The sequence below is a fragment of the Ambystoma mexicanum genome, chromosome 13, assembly GCF_040938575.1.
Source record: "Ambystoma mexicanum isolate Mex_15411 chromosome 13, UKY_AmexF1_1, whole genome shotgun sequence".
Classification (NCBI taxonomy): Eukaryota; Metazoa; Chordata; class Amphibia; order Caudata; family Ambystomatidae; genus Ambystoma; species Ambystoma mexicanum.
In genome coordinates this window covers 347,149,622-347,171,409 of record NC_090938.1, presented here as the reverse complement: position 1 = coordinate 347,171,409, position 21,788 = coordinate 347,149,622, and the positions used below count along the sequence as shown (strand labels likewise).

The following is a 21,788-nucleotide window of genomic DNA, read 5'->3' as shown; positions in this document are numbered from 1 at the left end:
GGCATTGTTTGTATGTTTTATCTGCATGTTTTGTCTTTTCTTTGGTCTGCCCCGGACAGTGTGGAAAGTTTAGGAACAATGAACTGCTGAAGTTTACATAGAACTACAGCATGAAGAGCCAAATGGCAGGGGTGAACAATCCAGACCGATTAAAAAGAAAAGCAAAATAGAAAAATGTGTATCTTCTACTTTTTACATTGTCTGCAACATGCTAGATTTCAGGTTTGTAGCTTGTTGGGAAGTATGCTCAACATTTTGAACAGACACACACACACATTTTACCCTTTTATACATATAGAGATCTTATAGTGAACATCTATGATCCACCCTATAGGACCCCATATGAGATGGTGCCATCTGAATTGAATGCATTCCTCTTGTGTAATCTTGGAAGTACCCCCATGTATTTGTGGGGATTTTAATTCCAGGATACAGAGGGAATTGGTCCCTGCAGACTGCGGCGCAACCTCCTCGACTACAGAGGTGGATGAGGACTTGCTTACACGTTGTTGTAAGAGGGATTTGGCGTGGGTAAGAATCCTGTATTCCTGCGGATTTAAGATGCTAAATGGATTTGTGCCATCAGACTGTCCCCCACGGTATACCCACATCGGACAAAAAACAAGCAGTATGCTGGTTTATGCCTTTTTTCGCGAATTCAAGGTCATTGGTAATTGATATGGGTGTGATCCATAAATTGGAGAGTGATCATTTGCCCCTCTGGGTCAGCCTGAATTCTCGTGAGTCACCCCCGATTATGCTGACGGGGAGCTAAGTCTCCATTCCGCCTTGAATTGAGTCTCATGGAACGATCAAAGGTTGTTGATGGTCCGCGCTCCTATGTAGTTGGCTTTATTGATGTTGATATTTTACTTCTATCGCACTCGTACATAAGTGTTTCAGAGCGCGACAAGGCAAGGGAGGGGAACAGGGGAGAACAAAACAACGATTTTACTAGGCCCAGTGACATTGAGAACGTGCCAGTGCATGGGAGAGGGGGGAGGGTAAAAGTGGATGGAAGAGGGGAGAAGTAGAAAGTGCGGAGCAAAGGAGAAACCGATTAATAATAAATAAATGATAAAGGCAACAAACCGTGGTAGTGCAGCCAGCAAGTGGCAAGTGCTGAGTTTAAGGCAGCAGACTGGGTAGGTCTGATAACTGCAGGAAGAAAAAGGGGGCAGGGGACTGTATGGGTACAGATACAGACCCCAGTGCAAGGGGTGGCCCGGATGCAGTGCGGGAGGGTGGCAGGGTGAGCAGGTACTGGGGCCCAGAGGACCGAGGGTGGCCAGGTGCCCGGTGCCAAGAGAGAACAGATCAGCAGGGGGAGGGGGAGCAAAGGCAGAAGCATAGAGGGAAGGTCTTGAGGTGCTTACGGAACCGGAGATGGTTCTCCTCAAGTTTTAGAGTGGCAGTGAGACTGTTCCAGAGGGAGGCCTCAGCCGAAGACTGATCTACCCCAGCTTGTTTCTTTGAAAAACGACTGACCCTGAGGGAGTTGGAGGTAAAGGAGAGAAGAGCTCAAGAGGGGAGGTATTTGTGGAGGGATACCCTGAAGTTATTTTGGACCCAGGCCCCAGAAAGCTTTGTGGACAATGCAGAGGGTTTTGAATTTAATCCTTGCATCCACTGGGAGCCGCTAGAGAGATACAACCCCAGGGCTTGAGGCCAAGGACAAGTCTTGCAGTCCTGTTCTGGATTAGTTGCAGAGGCTGGAGAGTAGAGGCAGGTAGATTTAGAAAGAGGCTTTTACAATAGTCCAACCTAGAGAGAACCAGAGCTTGGGAGAAGTGACCTTCTGGGGGAAGGAGAGAAAAGGCAGAGTACCTCTGAGGAGGTGCAGTTGGAAGTTTGACTTTTTAGAGACATCAGAGATGTGGGCGGAGAAGGAAAGTGTGGAGTCAAAGATGACCCCAAGGTTCTTAGCCTCGCAGGTTTGGGTAGTAGGAGGGCCAAGGGAGGCCGGCCAGAGAGTGGAGAGAAAGGATGGTGAAGGTGTGCCGATGAGGAGGATCTCCGTCTTGCTGGCATTCAGATAAAGATCATTGGCAGCACACCAATCTTGAATGGCAGTTAGGCAATCAGAGATGAGAGAGGGAGAGGAGATGGCTGAGGGCAGCCTGAAAATGAGTTGAGTGCCGTGAGCGTAGCACTGGAAATTTGAGCAGAAAATGGCAATGCAGTGGGCAACAGTTGCCAGGTACTGGTTGAAAAGCAAGGGCGAGATGTTAGACCCTTGGGGAACACCACAGGAAGAGAGGAAGATGGATAATAGGAAGGACCCAAGTTGGACCTGGGAGGGTCGATCAGAGAGGAAAGAGGTCAGCCAGGCCAGAGCCTGATCAGTGATACCAAAGTTATCACAGAAACGGTTGAGCAGGATGGTATGGTTGACCGTTTCGAAGGCAGAAGAGAGATTGAGAAGGATGAGGACAGAGGGAATGTTAGAGTAAAGGTTGGAGAGCAGATCTTCAGATGTTCAGCAGAGCAGTTTCCGTGCTTCTGGCAGCTCTGAAGCCAGACTGGTGGTCATGGAGACGGCCAACAGAATCCGAATTAAGGTTAAGCATAGAGATGGCCAGCTTTTCCAGGAGTTTGCCCAGAAAGGGAGTAATGGAAATTGGGCGATAGTTATCCAGGCAAGAAGGATAAGCTGTGGGTTTCTTGAGAAGAGGATGCACAAGGGAGTGCTTCAGAGGGGAGGGTAAGGCTCCTGAGGCAAAGGAGTGGTTGCAAAAAAATCAGCAAGGGCCAGAGCGTGGGTGTCAATGTGGTTCTTGATGGTTTTAGAGGAACAGGCATGAACCTGTTTAGACAAGGCTTTCATAGATCCGACATGTCTAGTGACCTCATCAGGGGAGAAAAGAGGAAAGGATGAGAAGGATGGTGGGAGGGTGGCTGAAGGAGGGTCAGCAAGCACAGACGGAGAGGAGGGGTAGGGGTGGAGAGGGTCGACAGGATGTCCTGGGTTTTTGAGATAAAGTGAGAGGCAAGGGCATTGCAAAGAGCATGGGAGGCAACAGGAGGGGTAGAGACTGCAGCAGGGTTGGCCAGCTCCTTGCAAATTTTAAAGAGTTCGGCCGAGTTGTTAGATGCCTCAGAGACACAGACTTGAATGTGCATTCTCTTCTTGGTGAGGACAGAGAGTTGGTGTTTCTTTTGGAGCAGACAGGCCAGTTTGTCAGAGGATGAACAAGAAGTCCTCCATTTCCTCTCAGCCGCCCTACACTTACGTTTAAGTGTAGCTAGGTCGGAGTCATACCAGGAATTGCACTTGGCTTTGGACTTCAGACAGATCCTTATGACAGGGGCAAGAGCATCAAGAGTATCAGAAATTGAAGAGTAGAGCAGAGACAGGGCTGTGTCAGCCTCAACTGACTTTCTTTGCCTATGTAGAGGATTGTGTGGAAAGGTCACTCGACTGCTCCAATATTCGTGCGACTGAGGCTGTTGGTGATTTTTGTGTAGTGATTAGTCGGTTATTTCTAAGTCCTTCGCTCGAGTGCCTACCGCTAGGCACCTTAAACACTTGTTTGATAAGCCAACCATTAATAGGAGAAAAGAACTTTGTGCTCTTTTTAGAGATCTATCATGTAAGGAGTTGCTGCTACGGAACATGCCTTGCGGGTTGGAGGCTAAAAACTACTGTAAATGACTGAGGTTCTGTAGGTACGAACTGGATTTTATTGGTGGACTCTGCAATAACTAACGATACTCGCTAGTTTTGGAAGATTGTTGAGGGATACTGCCATTTGACACGTGATGTAGTCATTGTCTAGGAACATGCATCGGTTGAATATATATCGTAGTACTTTGGTTAGACAGCCATCGCAGCTATCCCTATGAACCCTTGTGCGAATAGGTGGACGTACTCTAAAGGCCTTACTGAGGTCCTTAAGCTAATTGGGAGAAATAAATCTTCTAGGCCACCGGGCCCCGATGGTATCTGCAGTACTCTGATTAAAGCTGATGCTAACCATTTGGCCAATGTCATCAACTGGCTATTCCAGTGGATTGGGGAAGCTCAGTTAATTCCGCCATCTTGGCGGGACACCATTATCATGCCTATTTGGAAGAAGGGCAGTAGGACTGATCCCAGTAACTTTCGATTGCTGGCTATTTTGGACACACCTTCATAAATCTTTACATGCACATTACTGGACAAACTGTGGAAGTGGGTAGATAGCCTGAATCGAATACCATTTAACATGACTTGCTTTTAGAAGGGTTTGAGTACGACCATCAACTGCCTTGCTAATGGTTATTCAGCAAGCCTGGAGCATTCCTCGAAGAATAGTGTATGTGGCGTTTTTAGACTACAGCACTGCCTTAGACTCGGCTAATGGGCCCAGGCTTTGGCACAAATTAGTTAATTGGAATATCCCAGCAGGGCTCCTCTCCATGATAGTCGCATTCCATGATGGCACTAGAGTCAAAGTTTGCCTTGACAAAGCAGGTAGGACATCCCCCTGGATTTCAATTTATCAGGGACTTAAACAGGTGCATACTTGCGCCCTGGCTTTACAATCTATATCTGGCTGACATGGGACCAGCATTGCACAACCCTATCTCTATTCCACCAAAACTGGGAAACCTTCTGCTTCAGCGGATGGGTTACGTGGACGGTATTGTCCTGCTAGACCTTACTCCTGTAGGGTTGCAGGCAGCATTGTCCAAACTCAAGGAATATTCTGATTCTAATTCCTTGATTATTAATTCCAACAAAACTAAAGTCATGAGTTTTACACCACATCATGTGAAGACCCAGTGTTTTGAATGGCGCCTAGACGGGAACAAACTAGAGGTAGTAGATGAATACAAATAACTTAGAGTTGTTTGATAGGAAGCTAACTGGCTCATGTCATCTTGAGCGAAAATGTGCAAATGCAGTGATCTCCCAGTTTCGAATCCTGGGTGTGCGTCGGCAGCGCCAGAATCGTCACAAGTACAGGAGGACTGTATAAGATGGCCAGAAGTGGTGGGGGATATCTCCTTTGGATATTGGTACAACTGTATGTGGTTACAATCCTACCGATCCTCTTATATGGCGCTGAGGTTTGGGCATTTGGTAACATTGCGACGCTAAACAGGTTGGAGTCTCAATTATTGAAGAAACTATTTTGACTCCCTGTGCGCGCTTCTGTGGACCTCATTCACCTCGAATTTGATTCCAACTGTCTTGCCTTAACATTCACTGGAAACTGGTTAACACCCCTAGTGGTTCCCTAAACCTTTTTCATTTTCGAGGCAGGGAGTACTAAGGCCCATCTCATGCCTAATAGTAACCTGGTGAACATAATGGCAAAGGCGATTCACTGGCATTCCTCGACTATGGGCCTAGGCCAGAGTATGGGATACCTACAACACAAATTGTCCATGAAAACTACAATTTTTTAAAATTATCAGTATCAACTGATAACTAAACTCACTAGGAAGAGGACTTGTGTTTTGTTTCATGAATGCATCTCACAGCATGTGTTATAACCTAAATATATCCACAATTATGTGGGTAACTCTTTGATGTGGGACTATTTAAAGATCAAAATAAATGCTAACAAGTCCCTGGAAATAACAGGAGCATCTACACTTATACCGCGGTCCCTCCACAATTGCAGGCTTTGCTGGGACTCCAAACTTGAAACGGCTAAACACTGCTTAATGAGCTGTGAAGCTGTTGGGTCAATGAGGGCTGCTACATGTGCCAATGCGGGAATACTTGAAGGTGTTAACAGTAAATTATGGACGTTGTTTTTGAATGTTGTTAATGAAGCTTATATTATCTACTTTACCATATTTTAGAGGAAGCTAATTTTTTGAATTTTGAAATTATTTATATAGCGCACCGAACTAATTGAATCGTCATTGGGTGCTGATGTATCAGTTACCATTGATCTTACCTTTATCCACTTTAATAGTTTAAGGTTTGCTTGCACTGCCTCAAATTCAAGGTCTCTAACAGAACAGATGAGTCTTCAAGGCCCTGCGGAATGCCGGGAGGGTTTTGATCTCACAGATTTCTCTAGGTACTTTATTTCATACTCTTGGACCATAGACACCAAATCTACGGTCCCCTTTACTCACATACCTAGTGCGTGGTATCTGAAGCAGATTCTGATCCGCTGAGCGCAGCTGCCGAGTTGGAACATAACTCTTGATTTTGTCTGATAAGTATCTTGGCGCTGTTTTATTGACACATTTAAATACCAGACAAAGAATTTTAAACTCATTTCTCTCCTCTACCGCCAGCCAGTGCAAAGCTCTTCTTAAATTGGAGATTGGGGCTGATTTTTTTTACCCTATACACCAGCCTGACGGCTGCATTTTGGGCCACGCCACTTGCAGTCTTAGCAGCTGGTAGGCTGGTATACTTGACAGTGCATTTCCATAATCCAGTCTTGAGTTAACCAGTGTGCCAATAACCACCACTCTGTCTTCATTCGCAAGGAATGGTAGGATATGTCTCAGTAGGTGTAGGGAGTGGAACGCTATCTGCACTTTCACGCCAACATGAGCTCCACATCCCATATTATCCTCCCAGACATAGCCCAATGTTTTTATTTTCTTAGCAAAATTCAGCTATGTCCCCAAGAGCATTTGTGATTGTAACTGCTTCCTATGTTGCAGATGTTGTTTTGAGGCAAATAAGGTCACGCCAAATTGTAACCGCCAAATGAGCCCAGATACCTATGGGTTAAGGTGCGCTTTAGAAATAAATAAATAAAACAAACCTACCTCTGTTTTGCTAGCATTCAGCAATAACTGGTTAGCGCACATCCAGGCCTGTACTTCTTATAGGCACTGTTCCAGTATCTCATATGTCTCCTCTGAATTATGTATCCTCACGAACACCTGAGTATCATCCGCATACAAATGAAAGCGTATGCAGTGCTTCCTCAGTATGTCCATGAGCAATTTGACATATAGATTAAAGAGCAGTGGGGAAAGTGAGGATTCCTGCGGGACTCCACATTTTTTGTATCACTGAGTCTGATAGAAAATCTCCAAGCCAGACTCTTTGTTCTGTTCTGGCGAGAAAAGATTCAAACCATTTAAGGGCTTTATCCGCCACCCCTCCAATTTCCCTCAGGCGTTTCAATAGGATCCCATGGTCTACCGTCTCGAAAGTGGCAGACAGGTCTAACATGACCAACAGAGACATGTCCCCCTGATCCGTCGTTTCCAACAGGTCATCCCAGACTATCAACAATGTCGTCTCCATCACAAAGCCTGGTCAGAATCCGGATTGTAACAGGTCTAGCAGGGTCTCTCGAGCCATATGTTCCTGCATCTGGGCTGTCACAATTTTCTCTAAGATCTTAGATGACCATGACCGTCCTGGTACTGGTCTATAGTTCAGAAAATTCTTAGGGTCTAGATTAGTTTTTTTTTTTAACAGCGGAGTAACCACATATTGCTTCAAAATCTGTGTACTACACCTGATGTAAGAGATTTATGAACAAACTTCGTAATAAATGCAGTAATATCTGGGGCTACTCATTTGGCCACTGAGGATGGAATGGCAAAAAGCACATCATTAGTTGCCTTCAAGGCAGAAAGCAGGGAACACACCCTCTCCTCAGATACTTCGGTAAACGTAAATAGCTTCTGACTCACCCCACTATCTACACTGGGGGCTCCGTCCAGCTCTATGTTGGTCTGAATCTCTGTACACTCCTGGCTGATAACCTCTATTATCTCCAGATAATCTTGAAGATCTAGCGGTTTAATTTCTGTGATCTTTCCTTGTATCAGCTCTATTTTATTTATGAAGTAGTTATTAAAAACATCCTTCTGTACTTGTGACGATTCTGGTGCTGCTCACGCGCACCCAGGATTCGAAACTGGGAGATCACTGCATACAGTTCCCGTGGCCTATTCATCACTTTATCAATTTTCACAATCGTGAATTTGGATTAGGCCTCGAAAATAGCCTTTCCATATTCCCTTCGGGTAATCTTAACAAACTCTCGGTTGATCCCTGTGCGATTTATTTTATTACTTTATTTTTCTCATTTTTTCTCTAAAGATCTCAACTGTCCCCTTTTTTTGGCCAAATCTTGCAAGAACCAGGGGCTAGTAGACTTGCTGACTATTTTTTGTTGGAGAGGGGCCTGTCCATTGCATAGCCTGGCCATAATCTGTGCCCTTATTAAAAAACTTGCATGAAAGGGCGTCAATCTGTGCCAGAGCATGCTTCAGAGCCTCCCCCTGAAATCTTCAGTAAGTCTTTCGGCTTACGGAACTGACCAATCCAATTATCCGTATGCACCTCCAGAGTTTTCATAGGCAGTATCACTTCAAAGACTCTGGCATAATGTTAATTTTGAATGACCTGCAGGGTAGTTTCTTTGTTTGTTTGTTTTTATTTGTAATGCGCACCTAACCCAGGGGTAGCAAGGCGCAAGAGCAACAAGAGGATTGTATAGCTTAGGTTACATGTGGCAAAATGGATGGAATCCAGCTATGGTTACAGTACTGGACACTTCCGCATCATTGAGAATAGATACAATAAATCATATTTACAGAAAGTATAATATACAAAGTTTACAAGTTATAGCTAAGCATATAGGGTAGGTGAGAGGAGCAAGTACGTTGTCGTGTTCTTTGATCCAGTGGATAAGATTGGATCTAAATTGTATGTAAGGAAGGTCTTCCCTTAAGGGTGGCAGTACAGCGTTCCAATGTTGTGCTGCTTTGATGGGAAAGCTACTCCCCCCGGTCATAGTGCATTTGAATCTTGGCACCAACAGGAGGTTTGAGTTGACCTTTCTGGAGGGGCGGCAGGAAACTTGTCTGGTAAATCTCTTTGTCAGGTAAAGAGGGGCAGAATGGTGGAGACATTTGTGGATCATAGAGACAGATTTAAGGAAGATCTCGTCTGTCGTGGAGAGCCAGTTGACAGATCTTCTAGTATCTGAAATGTGGCCTTTCTTCGGGAGACTAAGGGCTGCTCTTAAGGCATTATTTTGCAAGATTTGAATCTTGTTTGTGATGTATTTGTTACTGCCTACGTATAGGGCATTACAAAAGTCCAATTTGGACAGGATCAACGCTCTATCTAGGGTAATGTAATTATTGGAGGAGAGGAAAGGTTTGGCTGCTCTGATGAGTTTGCAAGTATAGGATGTGGCAGAGGCCATAGCATTAACTTGTTTTTTTAATGTTAGTGTGGAGTCTAAGTGGAAGCCAAGGGTTTTTACCTCTTTAGCCACGGCAATGGTATTATTGTCAATTTCGAATGAAGAGTAGTTCTGGCCAAGTTTGTTAAGGTTAGCTGTTGTGCCCAAGATGAGGAGTTCCGTTTTGTCATCATTCAGGCATAGACCATGGGAGGCCATCCATGCCTGGATGATGAGGTACACTCTGTTTACAAAGGCCAAATCCTTGTCATAATCCCTCGTCAACGGATGAGGATCTGGATATCATCGGCATAGTTTGTGTAGGTGATACCCAGATCGTCAATGTCATCGAAAAGGGGCTTTGTAAAGATGTTGTGCAAGGTGGGCGAGACGCAGGAGCCCTATGGCACACCGCAAATTATAGGTATTGGGTCCGCAGCTGCTAACGGGGAGAAGACTCGCATTGTTCTGTTGTTGAGAAAAGACTGAGTCCAGTCGATTACCTCTTGGGAGAAGTGGGCTGCTGTCTCTAAGTGCTTGCAGAGGATCTCATGGTCGACCAAATCGAATGCTGCTGAGAGATCAAGGAGCAGCAGTAGTGCCGTCTTGCCCTCGTCTCTCAGCTCATCTATTTGTGCCTTAAGGTCTACAAGCGCGGTCTCAGTTACATGTTGGGGTCTGAAACCTGACTGTCGGACTCCTAGGAGGTTGTTGTATTCAAAGTAGTGTTGGATTTGTAGGTATGCTATTTTATCAAGGATTTTAAGTAGGAATGGCACTCTGATGATAGGACGGTAGTTGGTGGGGATCGAGGGGATCTAGATTTTGTTTTTTGAGGAGTGGGAGGACCCAGGATTGTTTCAGGTTATTGGGTATGATACCTGAGATGAAGGATGCATTTATAAGTTTGGTAATGAAAGGAGAGCTGCATCTTTTATGAGTTGCGCTGGGCATAAGTCACCATGGCAGTTTGAAGGTTTAAGAGTAAGGATGACTTTTTCAAACTCTATAGTGGATACTTTGCGAAAGTTAAAGTGGGGGATGGATGCATAAGGTGGAGTCAAGATGGGTAACAGAGCTGTTGCATTAGTGTTGCTAGATTTCGAGGTGGTAAGGAGAGTGTCTTTTTTGTTGTTGTTCTTGGTTTGTAAGGTTCTAATTTTATTGGCCAGAGCATTTTGTATGCCTGTGCACCAGTTTTTGTCCTTGAGGCAGGAGTCTGGAGTTTGGATAGGGGATTCTACCTCTTTCAGAATAGCAAAAAGCTCTTTGGTATTGGACTTGGCTTGGGAGATGCGGAGGTTGTAGGAAGTTTGTTTAGCAAGGATAATTTCTTTTTTTTATAGAGGGTGGTTTGTTTGCTCAAGTTATTCTTGTTAGTCTCAGATGGATCTAGTCTCCATATTTTTTCGCAATGACGTTTCTCTTGTCTAATTGCTTTTAGGTGTGGAGTGAACCAGGTATTCACATGTTTGCAAAGTTTGCTCTTTCTCATTTTTAATGGTGCTATGACATCAAGGGATGATAACATCACTTTGTTGTACATATCTACCATAGTGAAGAGATCAGTGTGGTCTGAGATAGTGGGTAATATCAAAGGGAAAAGGTTTTCTGGAGTAATATTTCTTTTGTTTCTGGTGGGGACCGCTGGTGCTATACTGTCAATAAGCAATGGAGCTGATGCCTCTAGTGAGAAAATAATCAGATGATGGTCAGACCAAGATTGGGGTATTATGGCTGTGACCGTGATTGGGCAGTTGTGCCCGGCAATCCAGTCAAGGGTTCTACCTTTGGTGTGGGTGGGAGCTGTGATCTTTTGGGTAAAACCTAATTCTTCTAAGGAGTTGTTGATTAGGGTAGCGTTGGAGTCTAGAGGGTCACTGAAGCCAAGGTTAAAATCTCCTAGTATGATGCTTTGAGAGGAATTTTTAAGGTTGTTGGACAAGATGTTTGTTAGGTCCTCTTTGAAGAATCCTAGAGGGCCTGGAGGTCGGTATATAAGGTGGATGGATACTGACTGCGTGTTGGATATGGTTAACTTGGCGGTTAGAGATTCACAAGAGTCAGTGTTGTGGGGTGGAGAGAGTCTGTGTAAGGATGGTTTTAGTTATTATGGCGAGGCCTCCACCTCGTGAGGTGGTACGATCTAGTCTCATCAGGGTGTAGTCATCTGGGATTGCTAACATAATTGCTGGACCAGCTGCGGGGTGGAGCCAGGATTCAGTGATCACTAGGAAGTCTATTTTTTTTTTTTTGTAATAGATCGGTTATATCTGTTGCGTGGGCAACCATAGTGCGGGCATTTATAAGAGCACCCTTAATCCCAGACTGTGCTGGTTGGGGCAGTGTAGGCTGTACCTTGAGATTGCATTTCGGGGCAGAAGTGGGCTCTCAGAAAAGTCTGCTCTTCAGTTGGAGGGGGTGCTGTGGATGGGTAGTTTTGCAAGGGCTAGTAGTAGCATTACTTGAAACTTTTTTTTAGGTAGAGGGTCGTACAGTCTTGGGAGTCTCGTGCGTAATTTGAGGTTCCTCTGTAATAGGGTACAAGGTCTAGTGATCATGTCAATCTGCTTAGGTAGGTTGTGCGCGGACGCTAGTGGAGGTGTGTCGTGTAACATAGTGAAGTCTTGCAGGGTGATTATGTGGAGGAGTGTCCTTAGTAGGACCGTGTAGAATGGTGGGAGGTACATATCGTGTGCGTAGGGGACCAAGGATAGATATGCAGTGTAGGTACCTATGAAGGCAGAGTTCATAAATGGGACCACAGGTCTATAATTTGGCAGCTGAGCATGTCACACAAATAATAGCTTGAATAATGTAGAGCTACTGTCTATTTGCAAGCAAGGCAGAGTAGACCTAGCAGGACTAGCATAGTACATGTGCAAAGGACCCATGGCTAAACAATAGGTTGGATGCGCATATGGCGTAAATAAGCTAGTATGAGGCTAGTAATTAAAGGCGAGTGGGTCTGAATGGGTTGGAGGTAGTTAATTGATACACTAGACTACTTTGGTTATTAGGAAATGCTGGGGGTACATGTAAAGTATTGCGTGCTGAAAAACTGTTTGTATAGTTATGTAGTACGTTAATTAAAATAATACCAAAAATATAGAGATAACACACTGATCTGTTTTAAATGGGGATTGAGCACATTAAACATGTAACCAAACTACATTTGTTCACCATTTAGCTAGTTCTTCGAAACTTTAACTTTGTGTGAAATCCACATATTTTACATTGTGCATGTAAACTCCAGATCTCGTGAGGACTATTAATTCCCAGTGACTGCATTCCATAATTGAATTTAAAGTGTCCATTTGCTGCTGTGACATTTGAGGCCACTGACATCAATGGTTTTTTGACTTAAGTCAATCTGTTCAAGGAAGACGGGCACCTGCAGGAGAGAGACTGATTTATGGTTACCTTTTTAAACTATGCAGTTTAAATTGATAGTAATAAGAAAAATACAACCATGTTATTAAAGTGTGTGTGGAAAGCTTTATTGTTATTGAAAGGTGTTGGGTAGAATGTCCATCTTGTGTGTAATTCTCCCCACTTAGTCCCCCAGCACATTTGTTGGACTTTGGGGTTTTGATCGGACTCTCCTGAGTGAGAAAGAACCTTTTCCTCACTCACTGATTATTTTTCAGAGACTCTGACAACCATTTTTGGTTATCTTTGATGGAGTCTGCTTTCCTCCATCTTTTTGAGGCATCTGTATTTTACTATTGCAGCACACAGCATATTCTGTGTAGTGTTGCTGGTAGCTCCTTGAGCTTTCCTTTTTGGCTTTCTTTTATATTCCTGTGATAACAATGTTTCCAGGAAAGGGGGATATTTGTTATCCTAACTAATGCTTTTCTTTTGTGAGATCATTACACCCCACCTTATGTGTAGTGCTGAGGGGACACATTGTATCCCCTTTCTCACCTCGCCTGTAACTTACTAGTTACAGTGGCAAGTCTGAGTGGCTGGTGCCAATGGATATTGTATACTGGCTTTTGTGATTTTTACCCGCAGGCTGTTGCAGCTGCGGTAAAGGACAATTGACCTAAAATGGTGTCCATCTTCTTTATTTTTCACCAACTTGCGATTTCTTGCCCTTTCTTGAGCCTTCCTCTGCCAACCTTGGTGGGGGGTGTCATGCTCACTTCTTTGTCTTCGGGCTCCCATTGGGAAGCCCACCCAGAGACGCCAGTGTGTCTGGGAGGATAACGAAACTCCTCAGGCCTTTGTCCTCCAGTATGTCTGCTTAGATCCAGTTCTGACTGGCCGTCACCACCCAAAGTTTGAATGTTGCATGCATGCTCATTGGCTGGGTTCCTGCATAAAAGGCGAGAGTTTTGATGCTGAAGCCAGAGTCGACCACTGAAAAATCCATTCCGAAGAAGGAAGAGGATGTCTGCAGTTACCTCCAGCTACCGCCAAAGCCGACTGAGTGACTGCTGCTGCTCCAGCCCTATCTTCTGTGCAACAGGCAATATCCAGACTGGACGACTTCCTCCCTTGACCTGGTGCAACTAACCAGTCTCAAGACCATCTGTAGTTTGATCCATTCCACAAAGTGGTGCTATCTTGCAGGCCTGCAAAACCTGAATACCCTGGCACTGCTGCAGTGCATAGTCTCATCAAGCGTGGTTCCGGCTGCAAACTTGTGTGCATCTGTCTAGGCCTACAGAGACTCAATTCCTATCATAGAAGTCCCCTCGGAAGAGTCGAGGACCGAGAGAAGGAAGAAAGTCTGCCGGGTAACAACCGTTGCTGCTACAAAGCCTGTGTCGAGGCTCCAAAACCAGGTGCCGCAAAGATTATCTGCTGGTCGTCCCTTTGACCGAGACTGACTGACTGACTGACTGCTCCTGCCAAAAGTTTCTCCTCCAGCCGCCAAGGCTAGAGACCCAACCCAGAGCGGCTGTAGTCTTACTGTGGGGTCCTACTGGTGAAATTATTGTTCATCATCATAGAAGGTACTGTCTGACTCCTGGGTACTTACCTGGGTAGTTGTGTTGCTTTTCTATTAATCAAATACTCTTGTACTTCTCGGATGTGGTCGGTTCCACACCTCATGTTCCTCGTTTTTCTCCACTGCTCTGACTTGTTGCTATCCCTCTTTGTTTTTTGTTCAGTTTCTCTTGTCTTTGCGCCCTCACGCCTCTGGGTCCAAGGCAGCGCATTACAAATTGAATTGAATGAATAATGCTGTTTGCTCCTCCTGAGCTCTCCAAGTAACGTTGGGGTGGACGACCCAACTGTGTTCTCCTGGGCCTAAGGTCATCCATCCTAGAGGTTGAAATCATTCAGGAGGCCCATTTAGCCCCCCTGAACCCTTTGAGTCCAATTACATTACTTGTTAAGAAAAAGCTTCTGAAATTTGACAACTTTGACGGTGTCTGCCTTCCTTTGTTCTGCTGCCCAAAGGTCACTGGTCCCCCAGTGTCCATCATCTGACTTTTTTGAGACACTCGTTCCCTAGATAGGGTTGGACTTCTAAAGTAAGATTTCCTAAAAGTGGCCTATCTACCAGTATGGCTATTTAAGTAAATGGGGGTTGAAGAATGATTTGCTATCATGAAGCTACTCTATACTTCCCTGTTTATCATCTAAAAGTCTACTACTGAACGGAGTATTGCAACAGCAAATATCGAAATGTATATATGTTACTGTGTGAATTTTTACTTACCTGAACTGTAGTGATTTTAACATTGTCCTAGTATATATAATAACCATATTTTTAAGAACTACAGTTTGTTTCCTTGATTATAAGTGTGTGCAATGGTCTTAGTACTCGACTACAGTCCTTCTCACTCCTAGACTAAGCCTACAGTAGTTCAGACCAAATCGAAGAGTTGGACCCCTGTACTCCTAAGAGTGAGGGCCTCATGATAACATGTGCAGAATGGGTTTAACGGCGCCGGTAATGGTGCTGGCACTGTTAAACCCACTCCGCAGTATTATGAGATCCCCTCGCGGGTCCCGCTGTGGACGTCTGTTTTTTCCAGACGTCCATAGCGGGTCCCGCGAGGGGACCAGGGAGCAAACAGGCCAGTTCGTAATGGGCCCGTTGTTGGCTCCCTCCCCATTCCCATTGAGCCCTATGAGGGCTTGAATGGGAATGGGGAAGGACCGGGCCCGGTTTCCCTGAAGGAGGAAATACGGGGCCCTCCATACTCGGAATGGCCCGGTATTTCCCCATTCAGGGAACCCGGACACGATTTTGGAGGCAGCCATGCCCTTATTAAGGGCATGGCTACCTCCAAAGTCGTAATGAGGCCCTGACTCTTCTACAGTCCTACCCTAGGTGAACTTTAGTAAAACTACCTCACAAAAGGCAGAGAAGGAAAACCAATACTTGATATAAAGCATATCACATCGATGAACAAGGTTGGACTCTTTAAGATGGAGCGATTCTCTCAAAGGAATAGTCTTCATTCGAGGAGGCACATGTTGAAATGCTGTTGTGAAAGGTGGTGGAGAAATTGTGTTTTGGACAGTTTGATATTTACATATTTTGTGTTTTCTTCCAACAGAATTCTGTGCTGGGGAATATAAGAGCATTCTTGCAGATCTTACGGCAAGACCAATCACAAGCTGCACCGAGCCGCAGACGCCGCCGTGGGCGCCATGCCCGACGTGTCTTGCGACGGCTTAGACGTTGGGGCCTTCTACCTAGATCCACTGTTACTTCTGCATTTTCGAGCACTGAAAGCACCCCGGGACAACCGCCAATGCCTCCCACCACTGAAACTTCAGGTACAGAACATGACGCTGCCACCCACAATGGAGTCACAGTCCTCACAGAAAATGAGAACACCAGCCAAGCCCCGCCACTGCCAACAAAGCTTCCCCCTGTGCCACTGGATACTCAAGATCCTCTGCCTGTCCACGAGCCTGCTATGCCCCAGGGTGCTGGACTTCCCACTATTGTAGCCTTCTCTAGCTTTAGCACCACTCTCTCTGATGTAGTCCAAAGCCTACGGGGCCGCCTCTTTTCACAGCCCTCACGCAGGTCTACTGGAGACCCGGAAATACTACTGCCAGCACATCCCATCCCACCTGCAGATGACGATGACGACGTCCTGTTGCTGCCACTCGCAGAGGCATGTGCTTTATCACCTCAGCAAGTGGCAGCAGAGCAGATGCATCCCGACATCCAACCCTGGGCTTTCCCACCTAGATCGGAGGTCCACAACAGTTCTGATGATGACGACGTCCAACTGCTGCCCTGCTGAAGAAAAGAATTATAGCATTTCTGCACTCCCCTTTTCAGTAGACTTTGGGGGCTTGGAATGTTGTCTGCTGGGTTGGGAAGGGAGTATGGTGTTAAACGCAACGGCCTTACTGACATTTGCCAATACATCTGAATTTTGGAGCTAGGTGGAGCGGCCTACTCTTTTAAAAGCACTTGGGTGGTTTTGTGGTTCTGACACTTACCTACCGTTTTATACAAACCGTATACCTCCCCAACCCACCTCCCAGGTCTTTCTTGCGTTACCTCACTTTACACTTTTGGCTGATTTCGTTTTATCTCTTATACATCTGTTCCTTTTCCACGTTTAACTTTAATTTGTTGATCAGATATGGAAGGGCTGTATTTCACCTGCTGCAGAAACCTGTGGGTTACAGGTTTAGATCCTGGTAAGGTAGCTCACTGGAGTTATGAACCTCGGTTGGTTAATGTGCCTGCTGAAAATGTGTGACCTGGAGAATGGGGGGTCACAGGGTCCAATGTGGGTGAGAGGGACCAGTGATTTAAATGCTGTGGAGATCTGTGTGTATAATACAAATGTTGATCCTGGCTAGACCTACTCCGCTTAAAAACGATCTATTGAGTTGAATAATGCCACTCATTATTTGAAGTTCTACTTTGACAGTGGCAGCAGGCTCTATACCCCACGCAAGTTAAACCTTATTGGTTGCCTTTCATTTCACTTGAATATTCGCTTTAGGCAGACGGTTTTCTTTTCCCCATGAAGTTTCTTAAGATTTCAACATTTCTACTTTAGGTTTGTTTGTTTTTCTGCCTTTTGACCACTTTTTGTTATTCACACGTTTTTATGATTGTTTTTTTATTCTGATATGACTTTTAGACTTATTTAGTGATATTTACCTTTCCTCTTTTAACGTTTTTTTTTTTCTGTTGATCATTTTTGTCCTGCTTTTTTGTTGGTTGCTGCTGCAGGTGACATTCTCACACAGAAAAACACATTTGTTAATACAGAAGCCAAAATAGGTCAGGAAACAAAATGCAGAGCTTAAGTTGATCAATTTGCACGTGTGTATACCTCCTTCACCCTATGCTGAGTAAGCTTTTGGCACTTTAACGTTTTGATTGCCAGCATTAATATTTAGGCTGACCGAGCTCGGTGGTGGGCGCACACTAGGTGCCAACAAATCTCCTTGCCCCCCCACGTTTTTCAGGACATGAATGCATACGGCATTATAATAATAAGCATTATTATTCTGACCCAATTTAGTCCTCATTTGATCAACCCTCAGAAAGTTTTTGCTACCCGTCTACCTGGCTAGAATCAAAACTGTGGAAAGCGGTTTGGAGTAGGAGTATGACCGTTATAGATATACACGTTTATCGTGCACTATCTACCACTCCTGCACTGCCCCAAGCTCAAAACCAGAGGACAAGAAATTAGCTAAGAAGGAGAAATCCTGATGCTGAGCATACCTGGTTGCCTTAATTTCTTGCCCCTCTGGTTTTGAGCGAAAAAGAGGTGAAGATCTTACCCATCGTGTCCAACAGGGCAATGGGGTGATAGTTGATAGGGTCTGCCCGATTGCCCTTTTTGTAAATGGGAACAATTATCGCGTTACGCCAAGAGTCAGGAATCGTCATTGAAGATGATAATCGAGAGAACAGATGGTCGATAAAGATTGCCCATTGCTCCTCGTTCTTTTTTAACATATTTGTGATTAGGTCTGGGCCTGCAGCATGAGAATTTTTCAAGGTCCGTATAGCAGTTCTGATGTCGTCCATGGTTATTTTCAGGTCCCATGATGTCGACTTGTGATCTAAGTCATTAGGTGATTCGTGAAGTGGATTGCTAAAGATGTTAGCAAAGTGAAGTTCCCATTGAGCCGCATCAATCGCATTGGATACAGTGGAGAGGTGCTTCGATTTGCCTGTTTTTAATATGGTCCAGATTTCACGAGAGTTCTTCTGGACTAGATGTTTCATTAGAATCTCCTCTCTATCTTGCTCAATTATTACTTTTTGAGATTTTAACCAGTTACGGTAAACTTGACGACGCGCTTGAATTGCGGTTTTTATAGCTGTTCCAGTGTCGTTAATGTTCCGATACTTCTTTAGAGATCTCACATCGCGCCGCATTGCTTGTTTGGCTTGAGCAAGTATGATAGACGATTGATGTTTGTGCTTTAGGCCCATGATGGAATTTGAAACTTTCACTGTGATATAGTCATGGAGCAGTGGAGCATAGTCGGTCGATTTTCCTGCGTTTTGCAAGAATTGTTGGCTGAGTTTTTGGATCTTTGAACTGTCGATCCTAAGACGATTTCCACCTGAATTTACAGAAATTAGGATGTCATATTTTCTGTTTTCAGTTGGCCATTCATACCATACAAGTCAACCGCAGAAGATTGGGATCACTGCTGGGCATGATGCTTATTGTAAGCGTCATGTTGTTTTCAAATAAGTTTTCAGAGACCCAGAAGTAGTCAATTTTTGATCTGGCATTATGGGTAGAGCACGTATAATGCAGTGGTTGGTCACCTGACACGTGACCATTTACCATATCGCAGTTGCGATTACGTAATGCTTGGCTCCACTGGTTCCCGAGACTAGTTACTTCCTCGTTCGATAACAGGTCGAACGACTGATTGGCATGGTCATATTTGAACCATGAACAATTTAAGTCGCCAGCGCAAATTATTGATAGGTTCTTATAGTTCAGTTGGACCTTGTCAATGTAAGAAGTTATCGAGTCCAGAAAGGATTTAGTACTTATTTTTTCCGGGTTCCAATACCCGTTTAAGATGAGCAAATTCTTCCTAGTATGGTTGTTTTCTTCAGTGGATTGGAGCAGGGCACCTTGCACAAATGGATTCGGACTGAATGAGTCAATAAGTCACCACCAGGTATTTATCCTGATCATCAGTAAACCAGAGGATGGCATCCCGTTTGCGTTCTTGATTGCAGGATTTAGTAAGATCACAAACCCATCTCTCGATGGAGGCTCCCTCAGCCATGTCTCCTGCAAACAAATAATAAAGACCTTTTCTAGATCTTCATCGAATTTATTGAATAGGTGGATGAATCCTCTGGTATTCCAGGACAAGAATTCACGCACACCCATGTTTGCAGTTGCTGATGGCTAACGCAGGTCTGCTGCGTCTTTGTGGGTTACCTTGTGTGGTACACAGTTGTAAAGAGGTCTTTTTGGGTCCACAGTTGACATTGCTCGTCGAAAGCCAGCACGTGTTTGCTCTTGGTTGGTGCAGTTGATTCTCCTTGCGCTTGAGACGGCTGAATCAAAATCATTGCTTATTGGTTCGACTGATATGTCGAATCCAAAAACTAGCAATTCTTCAGAAGCATTCAAGATAATGTTGCGAACTGAGGTTGAGATGATATGTAATAAAACTTGATCACAACGCCTTTCGGTGGTGTACTCAACAATTTGAATGTCCTCTGTCGTTATCATGCGAAGCATTGGTATACAAGCAAACAATTTCATCACGTTACTACGATTCAGATTTAGATCGCGATCTTCCCGATGGAGATTTTGTAATCTCAATTTACAGGTCAAGGAGGTCAGCCCAGAACTTAAAGGACCGAAGGCATGTGCAGGAGTGCGGGCTTGTTTCTTTTCTTGATATCTGGTGTATTTTGGATTCAATGTGGTCCGGGTTTTTGAGCTTTGGTCACGGACCGTTTGCCTTTTGTCAGCCAGCTTGCCGCTGGCGACATCTAATTTTGGAGGTTGCGTAGATCTATCTTGCGAAGCTTCAGTAGCCGGACGACAGTTAGCTGTAGGGGTGTCGTCAAAAGATTCAATAGAGTGTGTGGAGAGGTCGCAAATGTCAATCGTAGAACTGGATTTACTCATTGGGCTTTGCGGGGCCGAGTCGACTCTTAATCTTTTTTTGGATGGTGCATCAGTCCAACTAGGCCCTCTAGACAGATTGTTCTCGACACCAACAATTTTTTGCAAATCTGGTTTAGACAGGTCTGAAAGAGTAAATAGGCCTGACTTTGCATTAGGGATCACGCTTCTTATGAATTTCCAAGGCTTTTAGGTGCGTGTAGAGTTCTTGATAGTTGGCACTCTTTTCCCAGTCACTGCTTTCAAAGTTTGGGTGGTCGACTGGGTTTCTGGTAATTTGGGTTTAGGAGCGATCGATTTTGCTGCGCCTTCAAAAATCCCAAAGGAGACCGGAGGCATCACAGTCTTCGAGGGTAAAGTTGATCCCTTTGCTTGTTGAGCAGTCTTAAGCACAGGTGCGGCTTTGTGGCCCGAATCAGCCGAATTTGTGGTTTCAGCTTGTGTCACCGCACCGTCGGAGGGTTTTGTTTGACCAGTGGGCCTTCCAATTAAGCCTATGTCTATTATTATAATGTCGTATGCATTCATGTCCTGAAAAACGTGGGGGGCAAGGAGATTGGTTTGCACCTAATCTGTGCCCACCACCGAGCTCGGGCAGCCTAAATATTAATGCTGGCAATCAAAACGTTAGCCAAAAGCTTACTCAGCATAGGGTGGAGGGGGGGTATACACGCGTGCAAATTGATCAACTTAAGCTCTGCATTTTGTTTCCTGACCTATTTTGGCTTCTGTATAAACAAATGTGTTTTTCGGCGGATTTGTTTTTGGGGACAAAACACATGGAATGTTTTCAATTTGTAGTAAATTGTTGCAGGCATGTGCACTAGTTTTTAATGTGTTCCACGTTTTTTAAATTTGTGGTCATTTACTGCTGGCAATCACGAGGTGGCAATGGTGGGTATATTTCAAGTCCATTTGAAACGTGGTGATTAACAATTCAATTGCGGGCATGTAATAATATGCAACCCTGCTACCCGTTATTGTCACGTGACGTTACCATCAAGGCATAAGCAGAACTTGTGAACGTACAAAACAAACATTTGGTAACTGGTTTGGTTGATAGATTTTTCTTTCTTCCATATCATGACTTGGTTTTGGGCAGTGTCCGCAGTTATTTTGAGGTTTAAAAAATGCAGCACGGGACTCTGAACCGCAATGATTATTCAAGTTAAACTTGAGAGTCGAACGTATAGAGGGCTATATATTTTTTTTTTTTTGGGGTGTGTGGAGGGGGGGGGGGGCCGTGGGGGCAAATGTGCAATTGAGGACGGAGGCTTTGCGACCTTCTCAATTGGTCTGAAAGTCCTAAAATGGGATCTAGCCATTGTTTAAGGCTGCCAACTAGTGGCCTCAGTTATGCATATGTCGTGTTCTCTGGCAGTGTCTGCGGGTTCAGCAACAGCACACTATCACAATAAGGCGTATTTCTGAGCAGCATGTTCATGACACTCATTGCCAGAAACATTCCTTGTTTGGGCTGAAAAAGCCAGTCGGACAGGGCTTTGTAGCAGTAAACTGCCTGGATACCAAAGGAGGAATGCACCAGGGATGTGAAGGGGTGCAAAAGGGTCGAGGAAGCAGCCTTTATAAA

The 21,788-nt window shown here is 44.7% G+C and overlaps 1 protein-coding gene across 2 annotated transcripts in view; it reads left to right on the top strand.

The window, feature by feature from the left end:
* The window catches only part of LRP10 (LDL receptor related protein 10), a 568,013-nt gene extending 547,886 nt beyond the window's left edge, over window positions 1-20,127 (top strand). For both annotated transcript variants that reach the window (XM_069633857.1, XM_069633858.1), the window contains one exon: window positions 15,647-20,127. In XM_069633857.1, coding sequence (XP_069489958.1) covers window positions 15,647-16,348 — 702 coding nt within the window. In that variant the 3' untranslated portion in view covers window positions 16,349-20,127. The remainder of the gene's footprint in view (window positions 1-15,646) is intronic.
* The last annotated feature ends 1,661 nt before the right edge of the window (window positions 20,128-21,788 follow it).